At 48.1% G+C, this 24,426-nt stretch overlaps 1 protein-coding gene across 1 annotated transcript in view; it reads left to right on the top strand.

Moving 5' to 3' along the window:
* Nucleotides 1–19,524, top strand: part of RASSF3 (Ras association domain family member 3) — a 75,329-nt gene extending 55,805 nt beyond the window's left edge. Inside the window, exons 2-5 of the mRNA XM_080810017.1 lie at nt 8,964–9,071; nt 11,673–11,901; nt 13,639–13,748; nt 16,789–19,524. Coding sequence (XP_080666143.1) covers nt 8,964–9,071; nt 11,673–11,901; nt 13,639–13,748; nt 16,789–16,938 — 597 coding nt within the window. The 3' untranslated portion in view covers nt 16,939–19,524. The remainder of the gene's footprint in view (nt 1–8,963; nt 9,072–11,672; nt 11,902–13,638; nt 13,749–16,788) is intronic.
* Nucleotides 19,525–24,426: the final 4,902 nt, after the last annotated feature.

Genomic DNA, 24,426 nt, shown 5'->3' with positions numbered 1-24,426 from the left:
AGAAATGCTGTCAGGTTATTGGGAGGCAGGAGTAAACACAGGAAGCCGCCAACGGAAGAGGTCCTGCGGCTGCTGGATCTGCAAGGATGGGGTGGCCTAGGGCCTGCTGAGGCAGCGAAGTGAGGGCTCTTGTCGGGAGGACGGCTGCCTGGGTGGGGTGGGCCTCGAGGAGGAGGGGCCCACGATGAGGGGCAGGGGCAGGGTGGTGTGTGCACATGAGCTCTTGGGGGAGAGTTAAATGTGGCTGAGAGGCAGGGGTGAGGCTGGGAGAATATAAAGGCAGTAGACCTCTCCCAAGTGCATGTGAGAGAGGCCTAGTGCAGGGCTCCATCCTTATAAGGTTACAGCCGGGTTCTATTTTTGAAGTCCATTAAAAAAAAAAGTCATCTAAAACACCCACCTAGACTCCCTTCTGCTGTTCTCTTTGTTGTTTAACAAGTAGCCTGGAGACAAAGAGGTGGTTTAAAATTGTCAGGTTCGGCAGATGTGGTGTGGGTCTGCTAATATCCCTGAATGAATACAGGATCCACTTACTAAGTGAATAATTAATAAAAGAAATATCTGTTCTTACGTAATTTACCCATCTGCTCCTAATTAATGAATTTCACGCTTACAACATTATTACAGGTCTGTTTTCTTAGTTTCCTGCTGTGTGCTGATATGGGTTTGTTCTCTTTTAACCTGCGGGTCTTCTCAGATCCTGTAGCATTCTAAAGTGCTTGGGGACTCACCAGGGAGGGTGGGAGAGGGAGAGGAGGTGAGCATCCTTTCTGTCCGCAGAGCATCCTGGAAGAGCAGCGTTCCCTGGGGCACTGTGGACTTGCTGGGCGCTTTGCCCTTCCCCTTTGCTGGCTGCTTCTCCTACCCTGAGATCACACTGATGCCTCTCCCTACGAGGAGGGGTAGAGGGCCATGACAGTCTTTCCTTTCCTTTTTCTTTGGTGTTGGAAACGTGAACAGCAAACATCTTTTTTTTTTTTTTAATGATTTTATTTATTTATTTGACAGATCACAAGTAGGCAGAGAGGCAGGCAGAGAGAGGGGGGAAGCAGGCTCCCCGCTGAGCAGAGAGCCCGATTCGGGGCTCGATCCCAGGACCCTGGAATCATGACCTGAGCCGAAGGCAGAGGCTTTAACCCACTGAGCCCCCCAGGTGCCCAAGCAAACATCTTTTATGGCAGCATAGAAGCGCGCAAGCTGAAAGTGGGCAAGACGAGTCCCTGAACCCGAAATAGCGCCTCAGCTCTGTCTGTGTCCCACTGTTTATAAACATCTTCCCATTTGGTGGGGGAAAGCCCCAGACTGGCCAGGATGAGTCAGCATGCCATGGCCGGTCCCCAAGATAAGCGTGAGTCTCTAGACGTGGCACCCAGCCGATTGTCGGCGCTGGTGCCGTGAGAACACGGCAGCAAGCAGCTCCCTCGACTTTTAAGGTCAGGAACAGCAGCACGAAGCACCCCAGAAACAAGTGCCTTCAGGAATGGAAATCTGTTTGACTTCAGCATGTTACTTTATGTTGCTCTCCCGCAGCTTTCCCCAGCTCGTTGTTCATTCATACCTGCGCACGCTACGGTCTAGACTCCCGTTGTATGGTTGAGCCCCATGAACCACACAAAACCATTTACATTTAAACTATTTACAATTTAAAAAAAAAAGATTTATTTATTTGACAGAGATCACAAGTGGGCAGAGAGGCAGGCAGAGACAGAGGGGGAAAGCAGGCTCCCTGCTGAGCAGAGAGCCCGATGCGGGCCTCGATCCCAGGACTCTGGGATCATGACCTGAGCTGAAGGCAGAGGCTTTAACCCACTGAGCCACCCAGGCGCCCCTTAAACTATTTACAATTAAATAAAAACGAAAATTCAGTTTCGCGTGTAAGGGCTCCTATGCCCACATGGGGCCGGTGACTCTTCTTCCGGACAGCACGGGTCTGGAATGCTTCCCTCATGGTAGAAAATGCTGTTGGATGGCGCTGGTGCAGATCAGCAGGCTGGTCCTAATTTGAGAACTTTCTGGCTCACTCAGCATCTCTACCTACTTTTGGATCTCCGAGGTTGTGGGACGAGGAGTGAGAACGCCTGACAGGCACAGACTTGAGTGCAGAGTCCCAGTCCGAAAGACCCTCTCTGGGGCCTTAATTGTGCATGAGAGCCTTTCCTGCATTCATCACGGGGTTTCCACTGTGTACACTTACAAGACATTTCAGCAGTTTTTTTTCCTGCTAAAATGTAGTTCAGGAGCATCTAACTTGACTCGTGGAGAGTTTCTTTTGAGCCCCCAAATTGCTTGCTCCCTAGCTGCTGGAGAGGACTTTCTTACATGTAAACCTGCTTTGCTCTGCTGATAGGTCTTTCCCTAATGGTCGGGCAGAGCTCTCTCTCTCAGGGATTTTTCTGTTCTGGTGAGGTCCACAACACCTCATTTGCTATCTTTGTTGGAACAGAGCCTGGAAGGAGGACATTTAAAGAAGTCGTTATCAAGTCTCGTTACCACTCGAGCTGGCCCTGCCTCCATTCCGTTTGCAGCAGGGGCCCCAGGCTCTGAGACAGGGCAGTACCTGATGTTTTGTTCTGTACCCAGGACAGGCTCGTGTCCTCTGGGTTACTCCTTGGGCCTCCCCATCTGTTGGGGACATTGTTAGATGACTGCCTGTTTCCACAACTGCACAGAGCGATTCAAAGTTGGAATTCATGAGTTTGGAATCTTGCTTCACTTCAAGGAAGCATCTTTTGGCCCCGTAAATTTACCCCTTCCACCGATAGATCCAGGCTGGCCCCCACCCCTGGCCAGGAGTTGGAGCGGCTCCACATGGGGGTGGTGGGCCCATGGCAAAGAGGTAATGACTCTGTTTACTGAGTGACCGTCATTAGGTGCTGTGCCTCCGTTGTCCCCCACTCAGAATCTGTGCCAGTTTGTGTTTTTTTTTTAAATGACCACTTTTTTTTTTTTTTAAGATTTTTAAAATTTATTTGTCAGAGCACGAGCGACCAAGAGTACAGGCAGGCAGAGTGGCAAGCAGAGGCAGAGGGAGAAGCAGGCTCCCTGCTGAGCAGGGAGCCCTTATATATGCTACTCCATCCCAGGATCCCGGGGATCATGACCTGAGCTGAAGGCAGCTGCTTAGCCGACTAAGCCACCTAGACGTCCCTGAGTTGTGTTTTTAAAAGGGTCTGTACTTTTATTTTTTAAAGAAAACACGCAAGGGAGTGGGGGGCAGGAGTAGGACAGGCTTGACTAGGCTATCCTCCACGAGAAGGTGGAGAGGACTGTCCTAGCTTGAAGTGCTTGGCACCAAGCGGGGCGCCAGCAAGCACTCCATAGAATTGTTGAATAACGAGTTGTATTATATTTTCTTAGCAGCTCTATAAAGTACATATTGGTTTGCACATTTTACAGAGATGAGAAAACGGATCTGGGAAGTTAAGTAGCTTGCCTTTGGTCACACAGCTAGGACGTGGCAGAGCTGTGATTCGGACCTAGCGAGCCTTGAGTGTGCCTGCAGCGGTGGCCACCTGGTCCCTGGGCTGTGAAGGGGGAGCCTTCCTCTCACTCGCACCTGTGAGCCGGTCCTCCTGGGTGCTTTGTCTTGTTGTTTAATTTAAAATGTGATTATTTTTAACTTAAAATGTTGAGATAAAATTTCCTGTTAATAGATAAGTTAGCAAGAAGGGCAAAGAAGTTCTCAGACCCTTGGCCCAGAGAAAGCACCCCCCCCCCCCCAGCTTGCTGGTTGAAAACACTGGAGGAGAGGCTAGTGGTTCATCATTTTCATGGAAGAACAGAGATTCTGGAGGGTTGGGAGACTGTGAATGAAAAGTGGCTTATAAAAGAGAGGACCTGTGACTGCCCCGGCAGACACACCTGGGCGTGGCCCGGCAGGCTTTGAGCCCGGGAACAGTAAGGATACATTCAGACACCTGCGCCTGTGCATTTCTTGTCCTTGCCAGTGCAGGTCAAGGTTAATGTCTGTACTGTTTTCTCTCTCCTGCGCTTGCCACGCAGGTTTTTTTTTTAAATTTTTTTTATTTTAATAAACATATAATGTATTTTTATCCCCAGGGGTACAGGTCTGTGAATCGTCAGGTTTGCCACGCAGGTTTTGAAAAACCCCTCCTTACGTTCACCTTTTGCACCCTTTTACCTACTCTCCCTTGTGGGTGGCATGTTTTTTTCTTTCTTTCTTGTAAGGCTGTCTTCCCAAAGGCATTGCATTCAGAGGAAGGGCAGGAGGATCCTTCGCTATGGGAGAGGAAAGGCGGGGGGGGGGTGTCTCTTGTAAAGGGGTGAAAATTTGGAAGTTTTCTCTAGAGAGACTAGAGACTTCCTCCAGTTAACGACACTAAAAGAAACCAGTGTTCTCCACTCCGGGCCGAGTTTGTGACTTCTCTGCCTTTCTCCCAGCTTCCGGACTCCTCCACCCAGAAGCTGCATAGTTGTCATTTCAGAGGCCTTTTTCCCTCCCCACCTTGCTCACTCCTCCCCAGCCTGTGCTGGAAGGTAAGCCCCGCGGTGGTGGAGGTGTGGCGCCGACTGTCCCCATGCTTGCGTGAGAGCCTGGCACACAGCAGAAGCTCAGGAAATATTTGCTCAGAGAGCAGCCCTTGGTCCGTGGCCATGAGGTGTGCAAGTGCTAGGTCAGTCGACTTCACATAAGAGAGGAGATCTTAAAAGTTCTCCTCACCCCCCCAAAAAAAATATTATACTTATGTGAGGTGATTGATGAGCTCTGTTAACTTGTGGTTGTTGTTTCGCAGTATATATGTATGTCAGATCCCTTTGCAGTGCACCTAAAACAAAGAGTGTTATATGTCAGTTGTATCTCTCTCTCTCTCTCTATATATATATTTTTTTATTTTTTATATATATATATATTTTTTGTATCTCAATATATATTACAAAAAAAATCAGGGTCCCAGCCTTTCAGGTATTAGCTGCTTCTGTGGGATCTATGTTCCAGTTGATCCTTTAATAACAGGGTGTTCCGCCTTGAAAGGATCTTGGAGGTCCTTGGGGCCCCTCCTTTCTGTTAACTGCTCCTTATGGTTTCCTTGGGTTTTAATCTCTGAGAAGGAAGGATGGTTGTCACACAAGCATGTCTAGGTTATGCCTGTGTGAGTGATCCAGGAGAGGTTTCTCTTTCCAGACCAGCTAGCTCCTTTGACTTTCGTCAAGCTTCTGGGAATGCTGACGTGAGGAGGCCTAGGGGTGATGGGTGCTTAGCTAAGCATCTGCAGTGAAGAACTCCCTAGGGGCACCTGACTGGCTCAGTCGGTAGAGTGGACTGCTCTTGATCCCGGGGTTGTGAGTTGCAGCCCCAGGCTGGGTGCAGAAATTGCTTAAAAATAAATTCTTAGAGGGGCACCTGGGTGGCTCAGTGGGTTAAGCCTCTGCCTTCGGCTTAGGTTGTGATCTCCGGGTCCTGGGATCGAGCCCCACATCGGGCTGCTCTGCGGGGAGCCTGCTTCCTCCTCTCTCTCTCTCTCTGCCTGCCTCTCTGCCTACTCATGGTCTCTATCAAGTGAATAAATAATAAAAATCTTTAAAAAAAAATAAATTCTTAGAGAAAGAAAAAAAAAAAGAAACTCACTAAATTGACTTGACCCTGCCTCTTTGCTCTTAATCATTCTCTTTGTCTCTTCTCCTTTTCATTCTTCCGCTTCTCATATCTCTTAACTTAGGCAGTCAGCCCCTATGGTGGGCATATGCTGCAGTATTGGTACAGTTAGCTATTTTGTTCATTTTAAAAAATTAACTGGTTTATTTTAGAGAGTAGGGTGTGGGGGAGGAGCAGAGGGAGAGAGTATCGCAGGCAGGCTCCATGCTAAGCGACATGGGGCTTGAGCTCACGACCCTGAGATCCTGACCTGAGCCGTAATCAGGAGTCGGATGCTTAACTGACTGAGCCACCCAGGCGCCCCTCCTTACTTTGGGGGGTACTCCCCTCCCCAAGATTTTATTTATTTGACAGAGAAGGAACACAAGCAGGGGGAGTGGGAGTGGAAGAAGCAAGCTTCCAACTGAGCAGAGAGCCCGATGTGGGACTTCATCCCAAGACCCTGGGATCATGACCTGAGCCAAAGGCAGACACCTAGCCACTGAGCCACCCAGGCGCCCCACCCCCCCATGGTGTGTGTGTGGGGGGGTACTTTAAACATTTTTTTTTTTTTTTTAAAGATACTTATTTGACAAAGAGACTGTGACAGATGGACTTCAAGCAGGGGGAGTGGGAAAGGTGAGAAGCAGGTTTCCTGCCAAGCAGGGAGCCTAATGTGGCCTTGGGATCATAACCTGAGCCAGAGGCAGCAGCTTAACCGACTGAGCCACCCAGGTGCCCCTGGGTACATTTTTAATGGTGGGCCTTTGGTTGCCTTGATTCCTAAGTGGAACCATCTAGCTCCATATGTCACACTGTTGAGAGCAGCAGCAGATCTTTGCAAAATTGCCATGTTAGGCCAGAAAGCACTTTTTGAGATCACGATGATTCACACCGGTCCCTTTTATTTGATAGGAAGTGGACTTGGGTCATTGAGCTGAGGGCACAGGATTAGTGGGCGACAGACTCTGGGTCAGAGCCCTGGCCTTGCTGGATTTGGGCTTCTTTGTCACGGCGCCCTCATGCCCTGCTGGTGCCACATCTCACATTTGTGAAGTGGAGACCTCTTACTTGCCACTTCTTAGTATTTGCTGGGGAGAGCCTTGGGCAGTCTACTGAAAAAGGAACGTGGGAACAAAGCCTCATTATCTTTTTCAGCTGTGGCCTGTGGCCAGTGAATTGTGGATTGGAAAGAGCCGGGCAATCAGAGAGGTGCAATGTATGTTTTGAATTTCCTTAGAAATAAGTCACTGAAGCTTCTGAAAAGTTACTTTAATCTACAGCTTTTTTTTTCCTTCCCCTTTCCTAACCAGTGACACCAAAAATAGGATTGCTTTGGGGTTCTGTGTTGGCAGACAGAATGCTCCCCAAGGGACTTTGAGGCCCCCTCCAGCTGGGGAATGAGGATGCTCTGTTTCTCCAGCAGTACCAACATAGACCCATCTGACTTCACCAGGGCCCTGCTAAACTTGGGAAGTTACCTACTTTATAGTCAGTGTACCCCTATGTTCAGGCTTTGAATTAAAAAAACTTGACTCCTGAATGGATCAAGAGCCATTTTATGTTGGTTTTTTGTTTTGTTTTTGTTTTGTTCTGTTCTGTTTTTTGTTTTAGCAGAGTTTATTATTTGAGAGAGAGAGAGCACTCGCGCGAGCACATGTGCATGCACATGCAGGGGGAGGGGCAGAGGGAGAGGGACACGTGGACTTGCTCTACGTGAGAAGCTCCATTCATTCACAGACCCGAGATCCTGACTGACGGAGACACCCAGGCGCTCCTGGAGCCCTTTTATGTTCTTTATTAAAGTGTTCCCGCCAGTTCTTTGGTTGCCACTCCCTGTGGCTTCGTAGCACTAGCCTCGCATGAGAAGATGGCAACAGAGACCCGCTTGGGTAGCCTCCGGTAAAAAGGTAGACACCTTTTCAGAGGTTTTGTAGTGGAAGATAAATCAGTCCATATTTAGTTGCTCTTCTCTTTCTGACTTGAAGCTAGTTAGGACCCTTCATCCTTTGAGTTGCTACTCAGGGTTGAATGTGATCATGTAGCCTTTGACTCAGGCAGGGACAGTGGGGACCTGTTTGTGTTAGTGGAAACAACACAGAGGACCCGCTTAAAATTGAGTTGGGTCTGTTAACTAGTTGGGTCGTCCCCAAATGAGCGTGTCACACCCCCCCACCCCAAGAGATCTCAGGAACTAGAGTGACTGAGGGTTGGTAGGCTTTGGGAGGGAGTCTCGCCGCCACGGAACAGCTGAGTTTCTGCTGGCAGGTGAATTTACTTAGAACTTGATCTCCTTTGGAAACTGGAATAATGTCTACTTGGTTAGTTTGTTGGGAGAGTGAAATGCAACACAAGGCAGGTGTCTTGGACAGTTGGCTTCACGGGGTCCCTGTACACTGAGGTTTGGGTACCTGTGACTGCATATATATATATATATTTTTTTTTTTTTAAGATTTTATTTATTTATTTGACAGAGATCACAGGTAGACAGAGAGGCAGACAGAGAGAGAGGGGGAAGCAGGCTCCTTGCTGAGCAGAGATCCCATGCAGGGCTGGATCCCAGGACCCTGAGATTATGATCTGAGCCTAAGGCAGAGGCTTAACCCACTGAGCCACCCAGGTGCCCCCCTGTGACTGCAAGGACGTTGCATACTGTCCTGCGCTGGTTGAGCTGTTTAGACAGTAAACCACTGGGGAATCCTTCAGTGGTAAGAGGGTTCAACTATGTCATCATATCCACAGTGTGGAAGGTCAGAGCTGGGGTGAGACTGAAGGGGTTGGGAGCAGTGAGAGTGGGTGGGTAGGGGAGATCTGGCTACTTGTATCTTGACATGAGGATTTGTTTGGAAGGTAAGTTACCCTCTGGTAGTTGTGTCTGATTGGGTCATTGGTGAGTGCCAGCTAACATCACTAACTACTGTACTTTTTGCTTATAAATATGGTGAAGCTATAAAGACCATAAGGTTCATAGAACGTGTTAAAGGGAAGTTTTTGGTGTGTGTCTGTGGATACTGTTTAAAATGGAAATGACCAGTCTTGCGCGTACTCCTGGAGAATGGTGTTTGTGCAGAAGGGAAATTTTAAAAGGACAGTTTTACAAAATAATATTAAGTGTTCCTTTTAGCTGCTGATAGATTAGTTTTATTCCATATAGCCCTCAGGAAGACTTGGTCTGAAGGAATGAAAGCCATGTTTGGTGGGTGACCCTGGGATTTGACAGTGAGAGGGCGTGTGTATGCGTCCGTGCCCGTGTGTATATTTCAAGGTGAAGTGCTCCAGAGTCCTTGTGTGGAATGCGAAAAGAATCTTGGCTTATCTGCATTTTTCTTCTGTGCTTGTTCATGTGTAGCATGGTTTGTTTTCCTTCTAGGATGTGGAGAAAGAGAAGGAAACCCGCAATTACCTCAGCAAAGAGGAAATCAAAGAGAAAGTCCATAAATACAACCTGGCTGTCACAGACAAGTTGAAGATGACCTTGGTAAGCACCCACACCTGTGAAAAGACAGATACAAACTGTTGGTCTTACCATCCATGTGTCCTAAAGTCTCTCAGTAGCATTTGCAGACGTTAAATGGTCAGGGTACGCCAGCCGATGAAGTGGAGTACTTCTGCAGCTTTCACATTAAAGTTATATTTTGAAGTAGCTTTATCGCACCCATCAGTTAATACTTTAAAGTTTTGTGACCTGGGGTGCCTGGGTGGTTCAGTGGGTCACCTCTGCCTTCGGCTCGGGTCATGATCCCAGGGTCCTGGGATGGAGTCCTGCATCAGGCTCTCTGCTCAGCGTAGAGCCTGCTTCCCCCTCTCTCTGCCTGCCTCTCTGCCTACTTGTGATCTCTCTCTCTCTGTCAAATAAATAAATAAAATCTTAAAAAAAAAAAAAAGCTTTGTGGTCCTCGGAAAGATTTTCAGCATCGAGGATTGCTATTGCCTCTTTAACATACAGGTGGTACCTCAAATTCTGATAAGGCTTCCGTCCGTTTTCTCTTGCGCAAATAAGTCGGCAAGTGTCGGGAAAAGGATTTCATGCCCGTGGGTTAGAATAGAATTGAGCCAGGATTCCTCCTGGCTGGTTGCCTCGGAAGGTGGCAGATGTAGTATTCAGCCTCCTGCACGTTGTTTGGGGCTCTTGCTCTGTGGAACCCAACACTGAACTCAGTGGGGAGCTGGTGGAGGCGGGAGAAGGCATGGGGTGTAGTGACAGGGGGAGAAGAGCCAGAGCAAAGCCAGAGTATTCATGTGCCTCAGATGGGACTGGCGTCTCTGCTTGTCCTCACGTTTGGTGACTTTCCTCGAGGCACCTGCCATCCCGTGGTGTCCATTTCCAGGGCCCTGGGACTTCTGCCTCTTGGGCTGTTGGCTGTGAACTGACAGTTCAGCCAAGGACAGAGTGACTGGCTTAGAGCAGGCCCTGCTGAAGTCTGTGACCTTTGGGGAGGAGCACTACACGTAAACCCTTGTGATAAAGGATTCCTCCCCAATGGGATGCCTTGAAGAGGGGGAAGCGGGACACATGCTCTCGACTTTCTTCTTCATTACTCCCAACAGTGATGCTTGTCTGTTCTCAAATGCGCTTTTCATCAAAGGAGAAATGCTGCACGCACCATCCGTTCTTCTTCTCTCACCCATGGAGATGACGTTGCAAAAATAGAAATTTGAAGTGTTGTGTACTACTTTCTACAAGAATGAACAATCGAATTAGTATGCTAAATTGATCTTGTGGAAAAGAAGAAAAATAGTGGACCAAAAAGGAGGGTTTTTTAAAATGTTTTAACTGTCTCATTTCTTTATTTTTTAAAAATTTTTTTGAAGATTTTTATTTATTTGATAGAGACACAGCAAGAGAGGGAACACAAGCAGGGTGAGTGGGAGAGGGAGAAGCAGGCTTCCCGCCGACCAGGGAGCCGGATGCAGGGCTTGATCCCAGGACCCCGGGATCATGACCTGAGCTGAAGGCAGATGCTTAACGACTGAGCCACCCAGGCGCCCCTGTCTGTCTCATTTCTGTGTAACACCTGAGGCTTTGTTTTAATAAAACACTAAAATACGTTTTTTCCTGGATGTAAAAAAAAAAAAAAGAGCAGACAATTATTACTGTTTTTGGTAACTAAGAAATAGTAAGTCTACCACCAGTGAAGACAAGTGCTGAACTCAGCGAGTTGTGTATTTTAAATACATGCAGGGTTTTTTTTTTTTTTTTTCATGAAAAGCATATCTCAATAAAATGGGTAAAAAATAGTATATAGGAGATACACATACCACGTTAAGACAAAAAAGACAAGTGCTTATAATATCTGTAGTTTGTATTACAGCTGCTCGAGGCCACCAAGATGCATCGTCATGTGCCCCACGCCCTGCGCGGTGTGGGGTATGCTGTGTCCAAACATTTTGGCGAAATTGATCGCCAGGACACGGTGATAGGCACTAGGAATGAGGTAGCTTGTTTGGGTTCTGTTCCCTCGGTTTTGGGTGTTTCCAAGTGACACAAAGAACCTCCCTTCTTCCCTCCCTCCCTCTTTCCTTCCTTCCTTCCTTGATTTTATTTATTTAAGAGGGAGCATACATGTTCATGCGTCGGGGAGGGGGAGCCCATGCAGGGACTCCATCCCAGGTGCCTGAGATCACAATCTGAGCCAAAGACAGACGGTTAATGGACTGAGCCAGCCAGGCGCCCCACGACCTTCCTTTTCTGTGTAATAGCTGGTCACCAGCTGCAGAAGTTTCCTTCCAGCAGTTGGCCCCAACCCGTCTGCCACGCACCAGTGTGTCTTGGGATTTGGCTGGCCTCTGCTTCGGTGGACTGTAACCTCTCCAGTGGGCCCTGACCTTTCACATGTGGCTTCAGAGGCGTCCATCTTGGACCGCTGTCTCTACAGCACAAGGAGGCTTCTATTGCCACATCTGCCCTACAGACCCCATCTCTGGAAGCACTTTGCCAGGGTAGTGTTAACCTCCCTCTGAGGTCCTTCCCCTTCGGGGTGATCTTTAGTAAAGCTGTGCCGTAGAGCAGTAAAAGCACAGAACCAGACCAAGAGTATCTCGCCTTTCATCTAACAGTGTGCGTTTCTTCCTGCTTCAGAATTCAAATGGGATTTACACTGGCTTCATTAAAGTCCAGATGGAGCTCTGCAGACCCCCTCAGACTTCTGGAAAACTCGCTCCTGGTAGCAATGGCTGTATGAACACGCTTCACATCAGCAGCATGAACACCGTTGGGGAAGTGATCGAGGCCCTGCTCAAGAAGTTTCTCGTGACTGAGAGCCCTGCCAAGTTTGCACTTTATAAGCGTTGTCATAGGGAAGACCAAGGTATGTTGCCAGGCCTCAGATGAAAATGGTGTCTGCTTTTATGTCTTTGTCATCATGAGCAGCAGGAACGCTGCTGGGTGTATGTATGTCAGAGCCCAGGGACAGGTTCTGGAAGCCCTGGTGATCCTGGCTTAACCCTTTTCCCGTTTCTTGGCTTTCCGTGTTCCTGAGTTGGACACTTGTGGGTCTGAGGATGTCCAAGGCATCCACATGTGAGGGGCATTTGTGGAGGATTTTGTGATGTGTGCACCAGGGGATGGCTTTGAGTTTTTTTGTAAGCCTTAATTTTAATGCTGTTCAGGACGAAAAAGAATGCTTTTGTGCTTGAAGGTTTCATTAGCACATTTCATGTTTGATGTGCATCTGAACAGGGGTGGTCTGGGGGACTTGCCTCCTCGGAGACTTGGAGGATGGGCAAGCGTGTGTGTTACTGCACGTTGCAGACTTCCTGATTTGTGTGGCACCAGCCCGGGTTCTTCTGTTTCCTGAGCTCGCCTCGCTAGCCGTGACTCGGGGGCAGTGTGGCACCCGGCCCCCCAGAGGCACATACAGTGGATGAATAACATTCTCCTCTGGGGTCTGCCTGTCTGAACTTCATGCCCACATGCAGTGAGTAGGAAGAGAATAGTAAGGAACTGTGTGAAACTGAACATGGTAGTCCAGGGCTCGAGCAGAAACTGATCACCAGCGATGGATAACCATGATACTGGGAATCATCAAGTGCTTGTTTGGAAATGTGCAAGATGTGTGGGCAGTCCAGTACTTAACCTCTGTGTTTTTGGGGTAGAGCCTCCAGCAGCAATGGAGGAAAATGGACTAACCTGATGTGCTAGACATATCCTTCAGTGGTTGGGGGAGGAAATGCAGCTAGTTGCTGAGTGTGCGTACTTCTCTTTTGACCCCAAACCATGGGCTGGGCCCTGCAGAATACAAAGAGGACCTAGGCCAAGGTTCCTACCCTCAAGAGGCCCCAGACTCGAAGCATGGGCGTTTACATCTCCAAGGAAATCAGTACCTGTGATGTGGCCGTATCCAGAAGTGCCAGGATACCATAGAGGAGCTCAGATGGTGTATCCGGCAAGCTTCGTTGCCTGCCCGCTGGACTTGAGCCGCACGGACGGACAGTAATAGCACACTATTGAAATATTATCCTCGTGGCTGGCAGGATCTTTCAGCAATACAGGCGGTGCTCGTACCCTGTGTGTGTGTGTGTGTGTCTTCGTGTGTGTCCCCATGTGTTGCGAGAGACACACACAGCTGTGCCTGCAGCCAGCAGAGCCCGCGTTCTGACTGCTTGGTTTGTTTGCGGCTGCTCATAATTCTAAATTAGCGTATAGAGAGATTCACTCTGATTTTGTTTTCTTCGGATGGTATGTTTTTACTCTTTCTTAAAGGGGCTGTAGATGCTTTTGTAAGTGTATTATATTGCTTTCTAAAAGGGGGAGCAGAGTGAATTACAGGCCCATCCTTGGACTCACTAATACCCATTAAAATTCATTCTTGAGGATTATTTCCTTTGTAATCGAGGCACAGTGCGTATTGTGCAGCTAGAACGGAACTAGCGTAGACTTCATTCCACTGCAGGCTGTTCATAGCGATAGGAGAGGGGAGGGTGGTGACTGGGTGGCTGGGTGATGGGCTGTGTTGCCTTGATCGGGAGGAGGGGCTGGAAAGCCAGGTGGATGGTCTGGGGAAAGACGAGATCCTGTGTAACAGGCTGCCTATTTGCTTACTCAGTCTACGCCTGTAAGCTTTCGGACCGGGAGCATCCGCTCTACCTGCGTTTGGTGGCTGGGCCCAGAACAGACACGCTGAGTTTTGTTCTTCGTGAACATGAAATTGGAGAGGTAAGTGATTGTTCATTCTTGCTTTATACTGTAGAGAGCAGCTGGCCCTGGTTTACTGCTTGAGTCTAGTGATTCTGTTTCCTTGGGGGTGGGGGGGGGTTGGGCAGGAGGAGAGAGAATACGAATAGGCGGGCATCTGTCTAGCTGCCTGTCTGTGTCTCTTGGGAGGGGGAGAGGAGTCTGGAGGACAGCTTTCTGTGTGTTTTGAATTGTCAGAAATGAACCCAAGGTTAGCCTACAATAGAATTTTTTTTTTTTAATTTATTTATTTGTTAGAGCGAGCGAGCGAGCACAGGCAGACAGAGTGGTAGGCAGAGGCAGAGGGAGAAGCAGGCTCCCCGCGGAGCAAGGAGCCCGATGTGGGACTGGATCCCAGGACCCTGGGATCATGACCTGAGCCAAAGGCAGCTGCTTAACCAACTGAGCCACCCAGGCGTCCCAGAATTTTTTTTTTTTAAAACAATATCTATTCTCTTGGTTTATAATTTTCAGAGGTGGGAAAAGAGCAAGTAAGAAATCTTTTTCCCACCCAAAGACCCCATTTCACTCCTTCTACCTCCAAATTACCCTAATGCAGCTAAACTGTGAAAGTTGATACTCTCCATATGTTTGCTACAAACATCTCCAGGCTCATTCGTTTAAAGAGAAATAAAAGGAAATGGAATTTAAAAAAAAAAAAAAAGGAAAGAAAAAAGGAAATGTAGGAGTTTCTCTACCACGAGAGACATAAAACTTTCTAGAATCTTTTTTTTTTCTTCTTGCCACAGTGATTTAGAGATTATGTTTGTATATGCATCATTTGCCATTTTCTCTCCAGGGAGGATTGAATTTAGGCCAGTTCAGTTGAAAAAAGCACTTTATATGGTCCAGCCGCCAACTTTAAAAGGACACTTGAGTAAATTCCTGGGTCTTGGGGCAAGCCCTGGGTCTCCGTCTTCTGCCTGAACAAGAAATGGCATGAATTGTCCGTGTAGAACATTGTGTGATGCAGTGAGAATAGTTTTCAGGTTAAAAGTTAAGAAGCCAGGGGGTGCCTTGGTGGCTCAGTGGGTTAAAGCCTCTGCCTTCAGCTCAGGTCATGATCCCAGGGTCCTGGGATCGAGCCCCGAATCGGGCTCTCTGCTTGGCGGGGAGCCTGCTTCCTCCTCTCTCTCTGCCTGTTTCTCTGCCTGCTTGTGATCTCCGTCTGTCGAATAAATAAATAAAATCTTAAAAAAAAAAGTTAGGAAGCCAGGACTCCACATCCTACTGGTCTTCTTGTGAGTTTAGGAGCATGACCTTGGGTGAATCTTCCAGTCTTTCAGTCCTCAGTTTTGAAATCTGTGAAGTGGGGCTAAAGACTTGTAAAGGTGGTTTTGAGTTACAAATTAAAAATCTACGTAAACATGCCTTGTAAATTATGTATCTGTAAGTTGGAGCTTGATCTGGGGAGTTTTAGGAAGATAGTGCTGTTTTAATTAAGAGAATATTCTATTGTAGAAAGTTTGTTCTCCTACTCCATGTTTCTTATTTTCTTTAATAACCAGGTCAGAATTCTCTAGAAAGCCTTCTACCATTATGCCTACTTGGTGGTTTTATTCCATTTGTTCCATCTGTTCTACTTGTATTAGGTTATCTCTGGTCCTTTCCCTCCCCACACCCCTGGGAGTTGCCTGTCAGATATTGTTCCTGGGGCCCCTGGGTGACTTAGTCCCTTGAGCTTCTAACTCTTGATTTTGGCTCCCGTCATGGTTTCCTGGTAGTGAGATTGAGCCTGGGAGCGTTGGATGGGCTCAGTGCTCCGCACTCAGCGAGAGTCTGCTTGGGATTCTCTCCCTCTGCCCTGTCCCCTGCTTGTGTGCACGTGCTCATGTGTTCTCTCTCTCTAATTAATAAATAAATAAACCTTTAGGGGAAAAATTGTTCTGCCTAAGGCCATGATTCTCAGCCTAGGACCCAGGGCCCCCCTTTTGGAAGGTGTTTTGTTTGGAAAACAAATTTTTAAAACCCCTTCCTGGTGATGCCAAGTATCTTTCTTGACCTTTACTGATGAATTAAAACTTTTTTCTTAAAGTGCCTGCTAGGTGCCAGGTGCTGTTGGGGAAGCAGCTCAGAGTCTCCAGGGCAAGTGGCAAAGCCCAGATAGTGAGAAGCACAACAGCTGAAGTGTAGGTAAAGAGTAGGTGAGGGAGATGCTTAGCAAATGATCCCCATAATTTTAAAATCTTTTGTGATCAGGGCTACCATTGCTCAGTGAGAACTTCTCATAGGTGTTGTTCTGGGTCAGAAGGAACAGAGGAAGGAAATCATGGAAGACTTCTTTGAGGAAGTGGCATTTAAGCTGAGACTTGAAGGTTGAGTAGGAGTTTGCCAGGCAGAGTGGAGAAAGTGAGTGAAGCTACTGAGGGTAATGTAATGAGTGGGACAGTGTGAGAGAGAGAGGGGAGCTAGAGAGGTCAGGGTCTTTCAGACTTAGCAGGAATGACCAGGGGAAGCCACCGAAGGATTCTAGCAGGGGAGGGACATGCCTGGATTTGCATTTTATGAAGAGTATTCATATTCAGCCTGGCTCCTGAGGGAACAGATGGGGGAACAGAAGAGTGGTGTAAGGAGGTTATGGGCAAGTTTGTCTCTGGGCTGGAGAAGAGGATGGTGAATGCAGAGGGGGGGCAGCAGAGGTAGTAGAGAAGAGCAGGCCAGTTGGAGAGCTGTGTAGGAGCTGGTAAGATTGTGGGAAGTGGAAGAATACGTCAGTGATGGTGGTGACTGCAGGGAGAGGCTGAGGAGAGTGGTTTCTGATGCTGCTGGGGTCAGATAGAAAGCGGCTAGGTCAGCAGTGAAAATGTCTGGTGTGCTTGGGGCCCTGAGTGCTTTGGCCCCAGTGAGATCTGCTGTGGAGAGCTGTGGAGGCAGGCAGAGTAGCGAGTGGGCCGGGTGTCCTCGGAGGGCCCGGGTGCTGGGGGAGGGAGGCTGGTGAGCGCCTCGCCCCACCAACCCCACACGTCCAGGCCCACGATCTGACTTCAGCACCTGGGTTTTTCCTTCTTGTGTCCTTGAACAGTGGGAAGCCTTCAGCCTTCCAGAGCTACAGAATTTCTTGCGGATCTTGGACAAGGAGGAGGACGAGCAGCTGCAGAGCCTGAAGCGGCGCTACGCGGCTTATCGCCAGCAGCTGGAGGCGGCCCTCAGCGAGGTGCGGACTCCCGGCTAAGCGCGCCCGCCCCTGCCGCCCCTGGCTGAGAGGCGCGGGACCTGCGTGCCCCAGCCGGGGTCTCTCTCGCTGGGGGGCCGTCCTCGCGCCCCGTGACGCCAGAGCCTTCCTCCTCGGACCCCTGGCTCTAGTCCCCGCCGCCTTCTGGCCTCTCCCTGCGGGGCTGCTGCCGCCGGTCCGACGGCCCCGCGGGCTCACCTCTCGGCAAGCTGTGAATCTGCGGTCTCCTCTGGGGCCATCTAGACGGCTTGGAAACACGACTCTGGGTTTTGTTTGGTTTATCTTTCTTCCTTACTTTGTTTTAGTTGATTATGTGATGGTGAAGTTAAGCTGAAGGATGTGCAGATGATTTTTTTTTTTTTTTAAGCTTAATAAGGAATCTATCTGAATACTGTCCTGTGTTGAAACTACCTGTCCGTTTTTTGTTTTTAAATGTCAGAGGAAGCGATCCGTGGGAATTCAGAGGCCCCGGAAGCCAGGAACTCGGAGGCATTGAAGGGTTTCGTTAGGAGTTGGACTGAGAAGGTGTAGAGCAAGTTTGGAAGAAGGCGCCAGTGGAAGTGGGGATCTCTGCGGGAACGAGGTTTGGGTGAGGGGCGGGTGGTCAGGGAGAGAGGTGTGTTTGGTTACAGAGAGGAAGGCCTTGGGTTTTGAGATGTTAAGCCCACTGTGGTAGTGCTTGATGTGCTGGTGAGTAAGACATGGGAACAGAGCCAAAGCAAGTAGGAGCTAGAGCAGAGGGAGGAGCTGGGAAGTGTGTAGCTGCCCAGAGAATGAGCGTCCAGCCAGGTGGACCTCGCAGGCCCAGACAGGGGCGTCCTGTGGTGGGTCGCCCTCTCTGGGGACCATTCCCGGTGCTTTCTTGGGGGGGGTGGTGGGGGGCGCGCTTCTGCTGGTGGTGGGGCCATGACCGAGAGCTAGCTCCTGTTAACTTACGGTCCCGGTTGGTCTCCCACCCCAGCTGTTTTCTGAATGGAAAGGGAGTCTGGATAGGGGGTGGCTGTTTTCCGGTTAGCTGCGAGATTTGTCAAGTAGGGAGCTCACTGCATACTTTTGTGACAATCACTCCCCTTCTTTCCCCAGTTTCCCTTTTTCTTCCCCTTCCCGTCTTCCTCCTCTACTCTTCCCTCTTCTCCCACCTTCTCTTACAAATTGCAGTCTGTTCTTCCGTAAGGTAGATAGGGATGTGGATTATAGACCCCGTGCCATCAGATCCTCCTTCCAGAAGGAGTACTTGACTGAGGAGGAGGGTGACCAGAAAGGGAGGACTCCCCCGCTGCCGCCCTGCCATCCACCCGCTGACCACACAAGAGGGGTTCTTTTTGGAAATGCTTTAAGGAAAGTGCATGTTCTACCAACCAAAGAAAGGTGTGCACAATAGAAGCCTTCCTTAAAGCAGGTTAAATAACCTCATTTTTTGCAGCAGTCTGAAAACAACAAGAAAGCTGTGCTGTGGTTCTAAAGGGGCCTTAAAATCTTTTTTTTTTTAGTCTAGATACATTTTGTTTATAAATTCCCAAGGAATTGTCAACACTTTGGTGACACCTAATGGATTCTTTTTGAAATTCCAAGGTGCTTCATTTCTTTGCCTCTTAAGTGAACTGTGCCTTTTAAAAGTTACATTTCTGTTCCCTTCTTGGTGGCACTTCCGACTTTTCAGAGAGCACCCGTCTTGTTGGAGGCAGGTGTCCGCGGTGGTCTGCTGTGCACACACGTTACTGAGACAATCCTATTTTCCTAAGCTTTTTAAGGAGAGTTGGGGGGGGGCAAAAAAAGTAGAACTAGCTATAAAATATGTATGGCACATCTTGTTTAATTTTGCATGTGACTCCTTTTTAGTGCATCAATGAGGTTTTAGTGACATTGTCATCCAACACTTTACCTTTATTGTTCAGGGAATGCCTTCATGATTTTTTATACTGGTTTTACTGTTCAGACTGTGGCTTGGGTTTGAGTATACTGTTATCAACCACCTGGTTTTTGAATTGCCCACCCAGTAAGCTTATATTCTGTGAAGCATTTGTTTCTCAGATTAAGACACTGTTAGAACCTAAAGTAGTAGCTGATGGTTATCTGTGAATTTTTTTCTTTTCTTTTTTTTTTTTTTACTTGAAGTAGATTGTCTAAAACAGGCATCCTCCTCTCTTGTATCCAGAACCTCGCTCGTTGTCGTGTGCACTACAAGTTGCAATTTGGAAAACTTGCTGTATTGAAATTCTGTCAGTACATAGTTCTTGGAACACTGACGTTCTCTCCCAAACACTGGTTCCTGCAGCAGCATTTTTCATGCATAAAAGAAGAAAAGGCCACTACGGCCAGAGATTTTTAAAAATCACTGTACAAATTCTTGTGTTAAATTAAACTAAGCTTTGCTGTAATACTGTGTTCTCTTCAACATGTGATGGTACCAGAATGTTGTTAAAAATGAAGGGGGTAGTATTGCAGGGGAGCATTTTAAATCACAGAAGTAAAAAAGTTATAATATTTATAATTTTGATGAGTTTATTTTTATAGGGAAGATTTTTCCTCCCTGCGGTTGTTTCTGGAATGGCAAATTGTTTCCATTATTAAAAGTCGAAGTTGTTAGCTGGTGTCCATGTGTTTTTATTTGCAATAATAATAGCCCGGTAAAAGGAGGTCACAGGAGCCAGACGAGCTGCTTTTGCGGACCCACGAGGACATGTGCGGGAACGCAGGGACTTAGTAGGTTTGAGTGGGGCACATTCGTTCTCTCAAGTGTTGCTTTTCCTTTGTCTTAATCTCTGGGGAAGGAAACCCTTGCTGAGTGTCTACCCATACAACACATTCCTAAAACAATTGTTCTGATTGTGGAATATACATACGTTCAAAAGTGTATAAAGCATGTGAACAGGGGCGCCTGGGTGGCTCAGTGGGTGAAGCCTCTGCCTTCAGCGCAGGTCATGATCTCAGGGTCCTGGGATCGAGCCCCGCGTGGGGCCCTTGGCTCGGCAGGGAGCCTGCTTCGCCCCCCCCACCCCTGCCTGCCTCTCTGTCTACTTGTGATCTCTCTCTCTCTGTCAAATAAATAAAATATTAAAAACAAAACAAAACAAAACAAAAACATGTGAACAGAGAATTAAAGTGGATGCCCTGTGGCCCCTTCCAAAAACAGGAGGGTCTCGTTACTTCTTTAGAAATCCTCTCCCTCCAGCTTCCCTACCTGCCTTAGTTCTCTTGTCCTTGAAACAGACCACTTTCAACGTTTAAAGTGTTTGTATTTTTGGTCAGCATGACTGTCCAGAAAGTATTTGGGGGGTCGGTATCGGTGAGTGGGTGAAGGCTCTGTGTGCTTCTCTCCGGTGCCCGCTCTAGGCAAGCATTTTTACTGCTGCACTGCCCTCTAGAGGCGGTGGTGAAATCGGACCAGGGCTGCACCTGTTGGTGAGGGGAAACATTTCCAGAAAAATACCATAGCTGTTTGAGAAGTGAAAATATTATGATAGAAAATGATGGCTTTGTATAGATCTCTCTGATGAAATAGCCAAAGGAATCTGGTTCAGCCTGGGTTACTACCCAAGGTGCATGGGGAGGTTTTTTTTCTTGTTTGAATTTTTATCCCTTAAAGGGAGTTAGCTGCCTGCCCTAAGCTTTTTGTCAGAATTTATCACCAAATGATAACCTGTTTAGATTTTCTCATTTTGCAGAACCCTCAAGAACGGTGTCTTGCATTTTGTGTTGGAAAGAACGGGGAGGGGCACCTGGGTGCCTCAGTAGGTTAAGCATCTGCCTTGGGTTCAGGTCATGATGTCAGGGTCCTGGGATTGAGTCCTGTGTTGGGCTCCCTGCTCAGCAGGGAGTCTGCTTCCCCCTCCTCTACTGCCCCTCCCACTGCTTGTGGGCTCTCTCTCACCCTTTCTCTCACATAAGTAAAATCTTAAAAAAAAGGGGGGGGGCAGGGGGGAATGTCTCTGTACTGGCAAAATCACACAAAGTGTTCACGGTGTGCCAGGCCTTATTCTCCAAACCTTAGTACGTATTAACTCCTTTTCTCCCCTGTGAGGTAGGTATTGTCAACATCCCCATCTCACAGATGAGGCGGCGCACTGAGGTCCAGCAGCTTGCCCACCGCCACGCTGAGAGAGCAGCCGAGCCGGGTCCTGGCCCCAAGCAGCCCTGCCGCTCCGCTCCCCTGGAAGTTCCGTCCAGTTTTCTGGTGCACCTGCTAGCAGGAAGCCCGGGATGTTGCCCGCACTGGGCGGTTTGTCAGAAAGCAAGCCTCTGGGTGCGGCGGGGGTTTGTGGGACATGGAAGGGCAGCCTCGATGTCTGAGTGCTGTCATCCTTGTGTTCATTCAGCATCCCACTGAGGTGGTAGTGGGTTAGCACTAACGGTCTCCCCGTGTTCATTCCGCAGGTTCTGTTGTGCGGGAGGCTCCTGGGGCAGCTAGCCAGGCCAGTGTTCCCACTGCGGTTAGTACCATTGGTCCCGGCACCACCTGAAGAGCCGCCTCGGGGAATGCAGAGTTCCTGTTCACAAAGGCTAGAGCTTACCTCCCCCACCGAGCTTGGGCCTCTGCAGAGGAACACGGGAAGCCAAGTATGGAAAGTCTTGAAAGCGCCCCCTTGTTTGGTATGAACAACCGCACAGTTAACCAGGTATGCAGAAGAGCAGCTTTGTACAAGAACTAGGGGAGGGAAGGAGGGGGGGGACAGGAGTGGGCAGCGGTAAATAACTTTCCAGGGCGATGTCATATGCATGGTCGTGTTTTGGGTTTTTTTGGGGGGGGGGTTTGTTTGCCCTTCTTGGTTTCATTTTGTTTTTCTGGCAGACCTTTCCCTCTAATCCTGCAAGGTGAGAATGGCAGGGAAGAGGACAAACCCTTTTGATCTTAAATAATAGTTTCCAGAGACAGCTGTGACTCACGTTTGGCTGAGGCAGGACTTGGCAGCAGCTGAGCCGCCAAAACGCTCCTCTCCTTCCCCTCTTGGAAATGGGAATACTGACATTCTTACATGTTTACACACAAATAGCAGAACACCCAGGGCTCTTGGTATCCTTCCAAGGAAGCTGGGGTTTTGGCTTTGTTTTTGGAAGGGAGTTACTTTAAGTGGAATAGTTCCTTTCAGCCTTTCTTTCTTTCTTTTTTTTTTTTTTTAAAGATTTTATTTATTTATTTGACAGACAGAGATCACAAATAGGCAGAAAGGCAGGCAGAGAGAGAGAGGAGAAAGCAGGCTCCCCGCTGAGCAGAGAGCCCAATGCGGGACTCAATCCCAGGACCCTGGGATCATGACCGAGCCAAAGGCAGAGGCTTTAACCCACTGAGCCACCCAGGTGCCCCTCCTTTCAGCCTTTCTAAATGAGCCTTACCTTTAAGGCAGCTGGCTCTTCAGTGGCACGGATTGGGGGTGCTGGCAGCCTCCCCTTGTTTTTGCCACCGTTTGTTGGCAAGAGGGATTAATGAGATCCTGCTCAGTTCCTTTCTCTGAAGTGGGGTGCCGGGGGCTTTGCTGGCAAGGGCTTTCTGATTTTTTCTCTCTTACAGAGGGCAGGGCTGGGGGACAGAGGGAGAGAGAGAGTCTCAAGCGGACTCCCCACTGAGTGCAGAGCATTACCAGGGGCGTGATGCAAGGCTCAGTCTTACATGGGCCTGAGACCGTAACCCATGAGCTGAAATCCAACCGACTGAGCCATCCAGGCACCCCGAGGGCTTTCAGATTTCAAGTGTGATAAGATTTGTTTAAATGACAGGAATTCCGGAGCAGCACACTAGAATCCTTGAAATGTTACTATTGTTGGTAGGAAAGCAACAGCTTAAACTCCAGTGTTTTATACTGAACTATAAATGGGGTCCTCAGATTCTTTTCGATTTCAAATGACTTTTCCTTGCAAGTGTAATCTCTCAAGGAGCATGTGGACTCAGTGACTTTTAGGTAGTTAGGCATGCGTCTAATGCCTTATCAAGAAAAGACCCTTGTTGGAGAATGCACAGGCAGCCACAGTAATTGGGGACTTCAGGAAAGTCCGAGTTCATTGCCTTTCTTCTGGATAAACTTTCTAATTGGCAGTTTACGTGCGTTGGGGAGGGGAATGTGTCTCAAGGAAGACAACCGGTGAGGGTGTGGGGGAGGCCAGGAACAAAGTTTCTGTTCCCTGTGTCACCCTGTGTCCACCGCCCCAGCTTGCTTTGTACAGTTTTGTTCTTTTGTACCTAAGGAAAGGGAGCAGAGGCACAGTGGATCTCACAGAAAGTTACTTGTTAGGAAGCTGGTGCTCGGGAGGGGGTAGTTTAGGATCTGTTGGAAGAGCTTTCAAGGCAAAATGACGTTCCCATGCGATTCACGGACTGCGCCAGACCTATCAGATGCTCATTTTATTTTATTATTATTTTTTTATTTATTTTTATTTATTATTATTTTTATTATTTTTTATTTTTTACAAGATTTTATTTATTTATTTGACAGAGATCACAAGTAGGCAGAGAGGCAGGCAGAGAGAGGGGGAAGCAGGGTCCCTGCTGAGCAGAGAGCCCGATGCGGGGCTCGATCCCAGGACCCCGAGATCATGACCTGAGCTGAAGACAGGCTTAATCCACTGAGCCACCCAGGTGCCCCTATTTTATTACTAAAGGTTTTTATTTATTTATTTATTTTATTTTATTTATTTAATTAATTTATTTATTTATTTGACAGAGAGAGACACCGCAAGAGAGGGAGCACAAGCAGGGGGAGTGGGAGAGGGAAAAGCAGACTTCCTGCTGAGCAGGGAGCCAGATGTGGGACTCAATCCCAGGACCCTGAGGTCACGACCTGAGCTGACGGCAGACGCTTAACCAACTGAGCTGCCCAGGTGCCCTATATATATATATTTTTAAAGATTTTACTTATTTATTGGAGAGAGAGAGAGAAAGAGAGCATGAGGAGAAAGGATAGTGGGAGAAGCAGACTCCCCACTGAGCAGGGAGCCGATGCAGCACTTGATCCCAGAACTCCAGGATCACGATCCAAGCCAAAGGCAGTCACTCAATCAACTGAACCACCCAGGTGCCCAGTGCCCTATTTTTATTTTTTAAATTTTTATTTTTTAGTTTAAATTCAATTAATTAACATATACTATATTATTAGTTTCAGAGGTAGAGGTCAGTGATTCATCAGTCTTAAATAATACCCAGTGTCATTACATCACATGCCCTCCTTAATCCCCATCCCCCCACCTCCCTCCCCTCCAGCAACCCTCAGTTTGTTTTCTATAGTTAAGAGTCTCTTATGGTTTGTCTCCCTCTCTGATTTCATCTTGTTTTATTTTTTCCCTCCCTTCCCCCATGATTCTGTTTTGTTTCTTAAATTCCACATATGAGTGAGATCTTACAGTTATCTCTGATTGACTGATTTCACTTAGCATAATACCTTCTAGTTCATCCACGTCATGGCAAATGGCAAGATTTCTTTTTTTTTTTTGATGGCTGAGTAGTTATTTCATTATATATTTAAACCACATCCTCTTTATCCATTCATCTTCGATGGACAT

The sequence above is a fragment of the Martes martes genome (assembly GCF_963455335.1).
Source record: "Martes martes genome assembly, chromosome: 8".
Lineage (NCBI taxonomy): Eukaryota > Metazoa > Chordata > Mammalia > Carnivora > Mustelidae > Martes > Martes martes.
The sequence above is the reverse complement of the archived record's forward strand: the minus strand, read 5'-3'. Positions and strand labels throughout refer to the sequence as shown.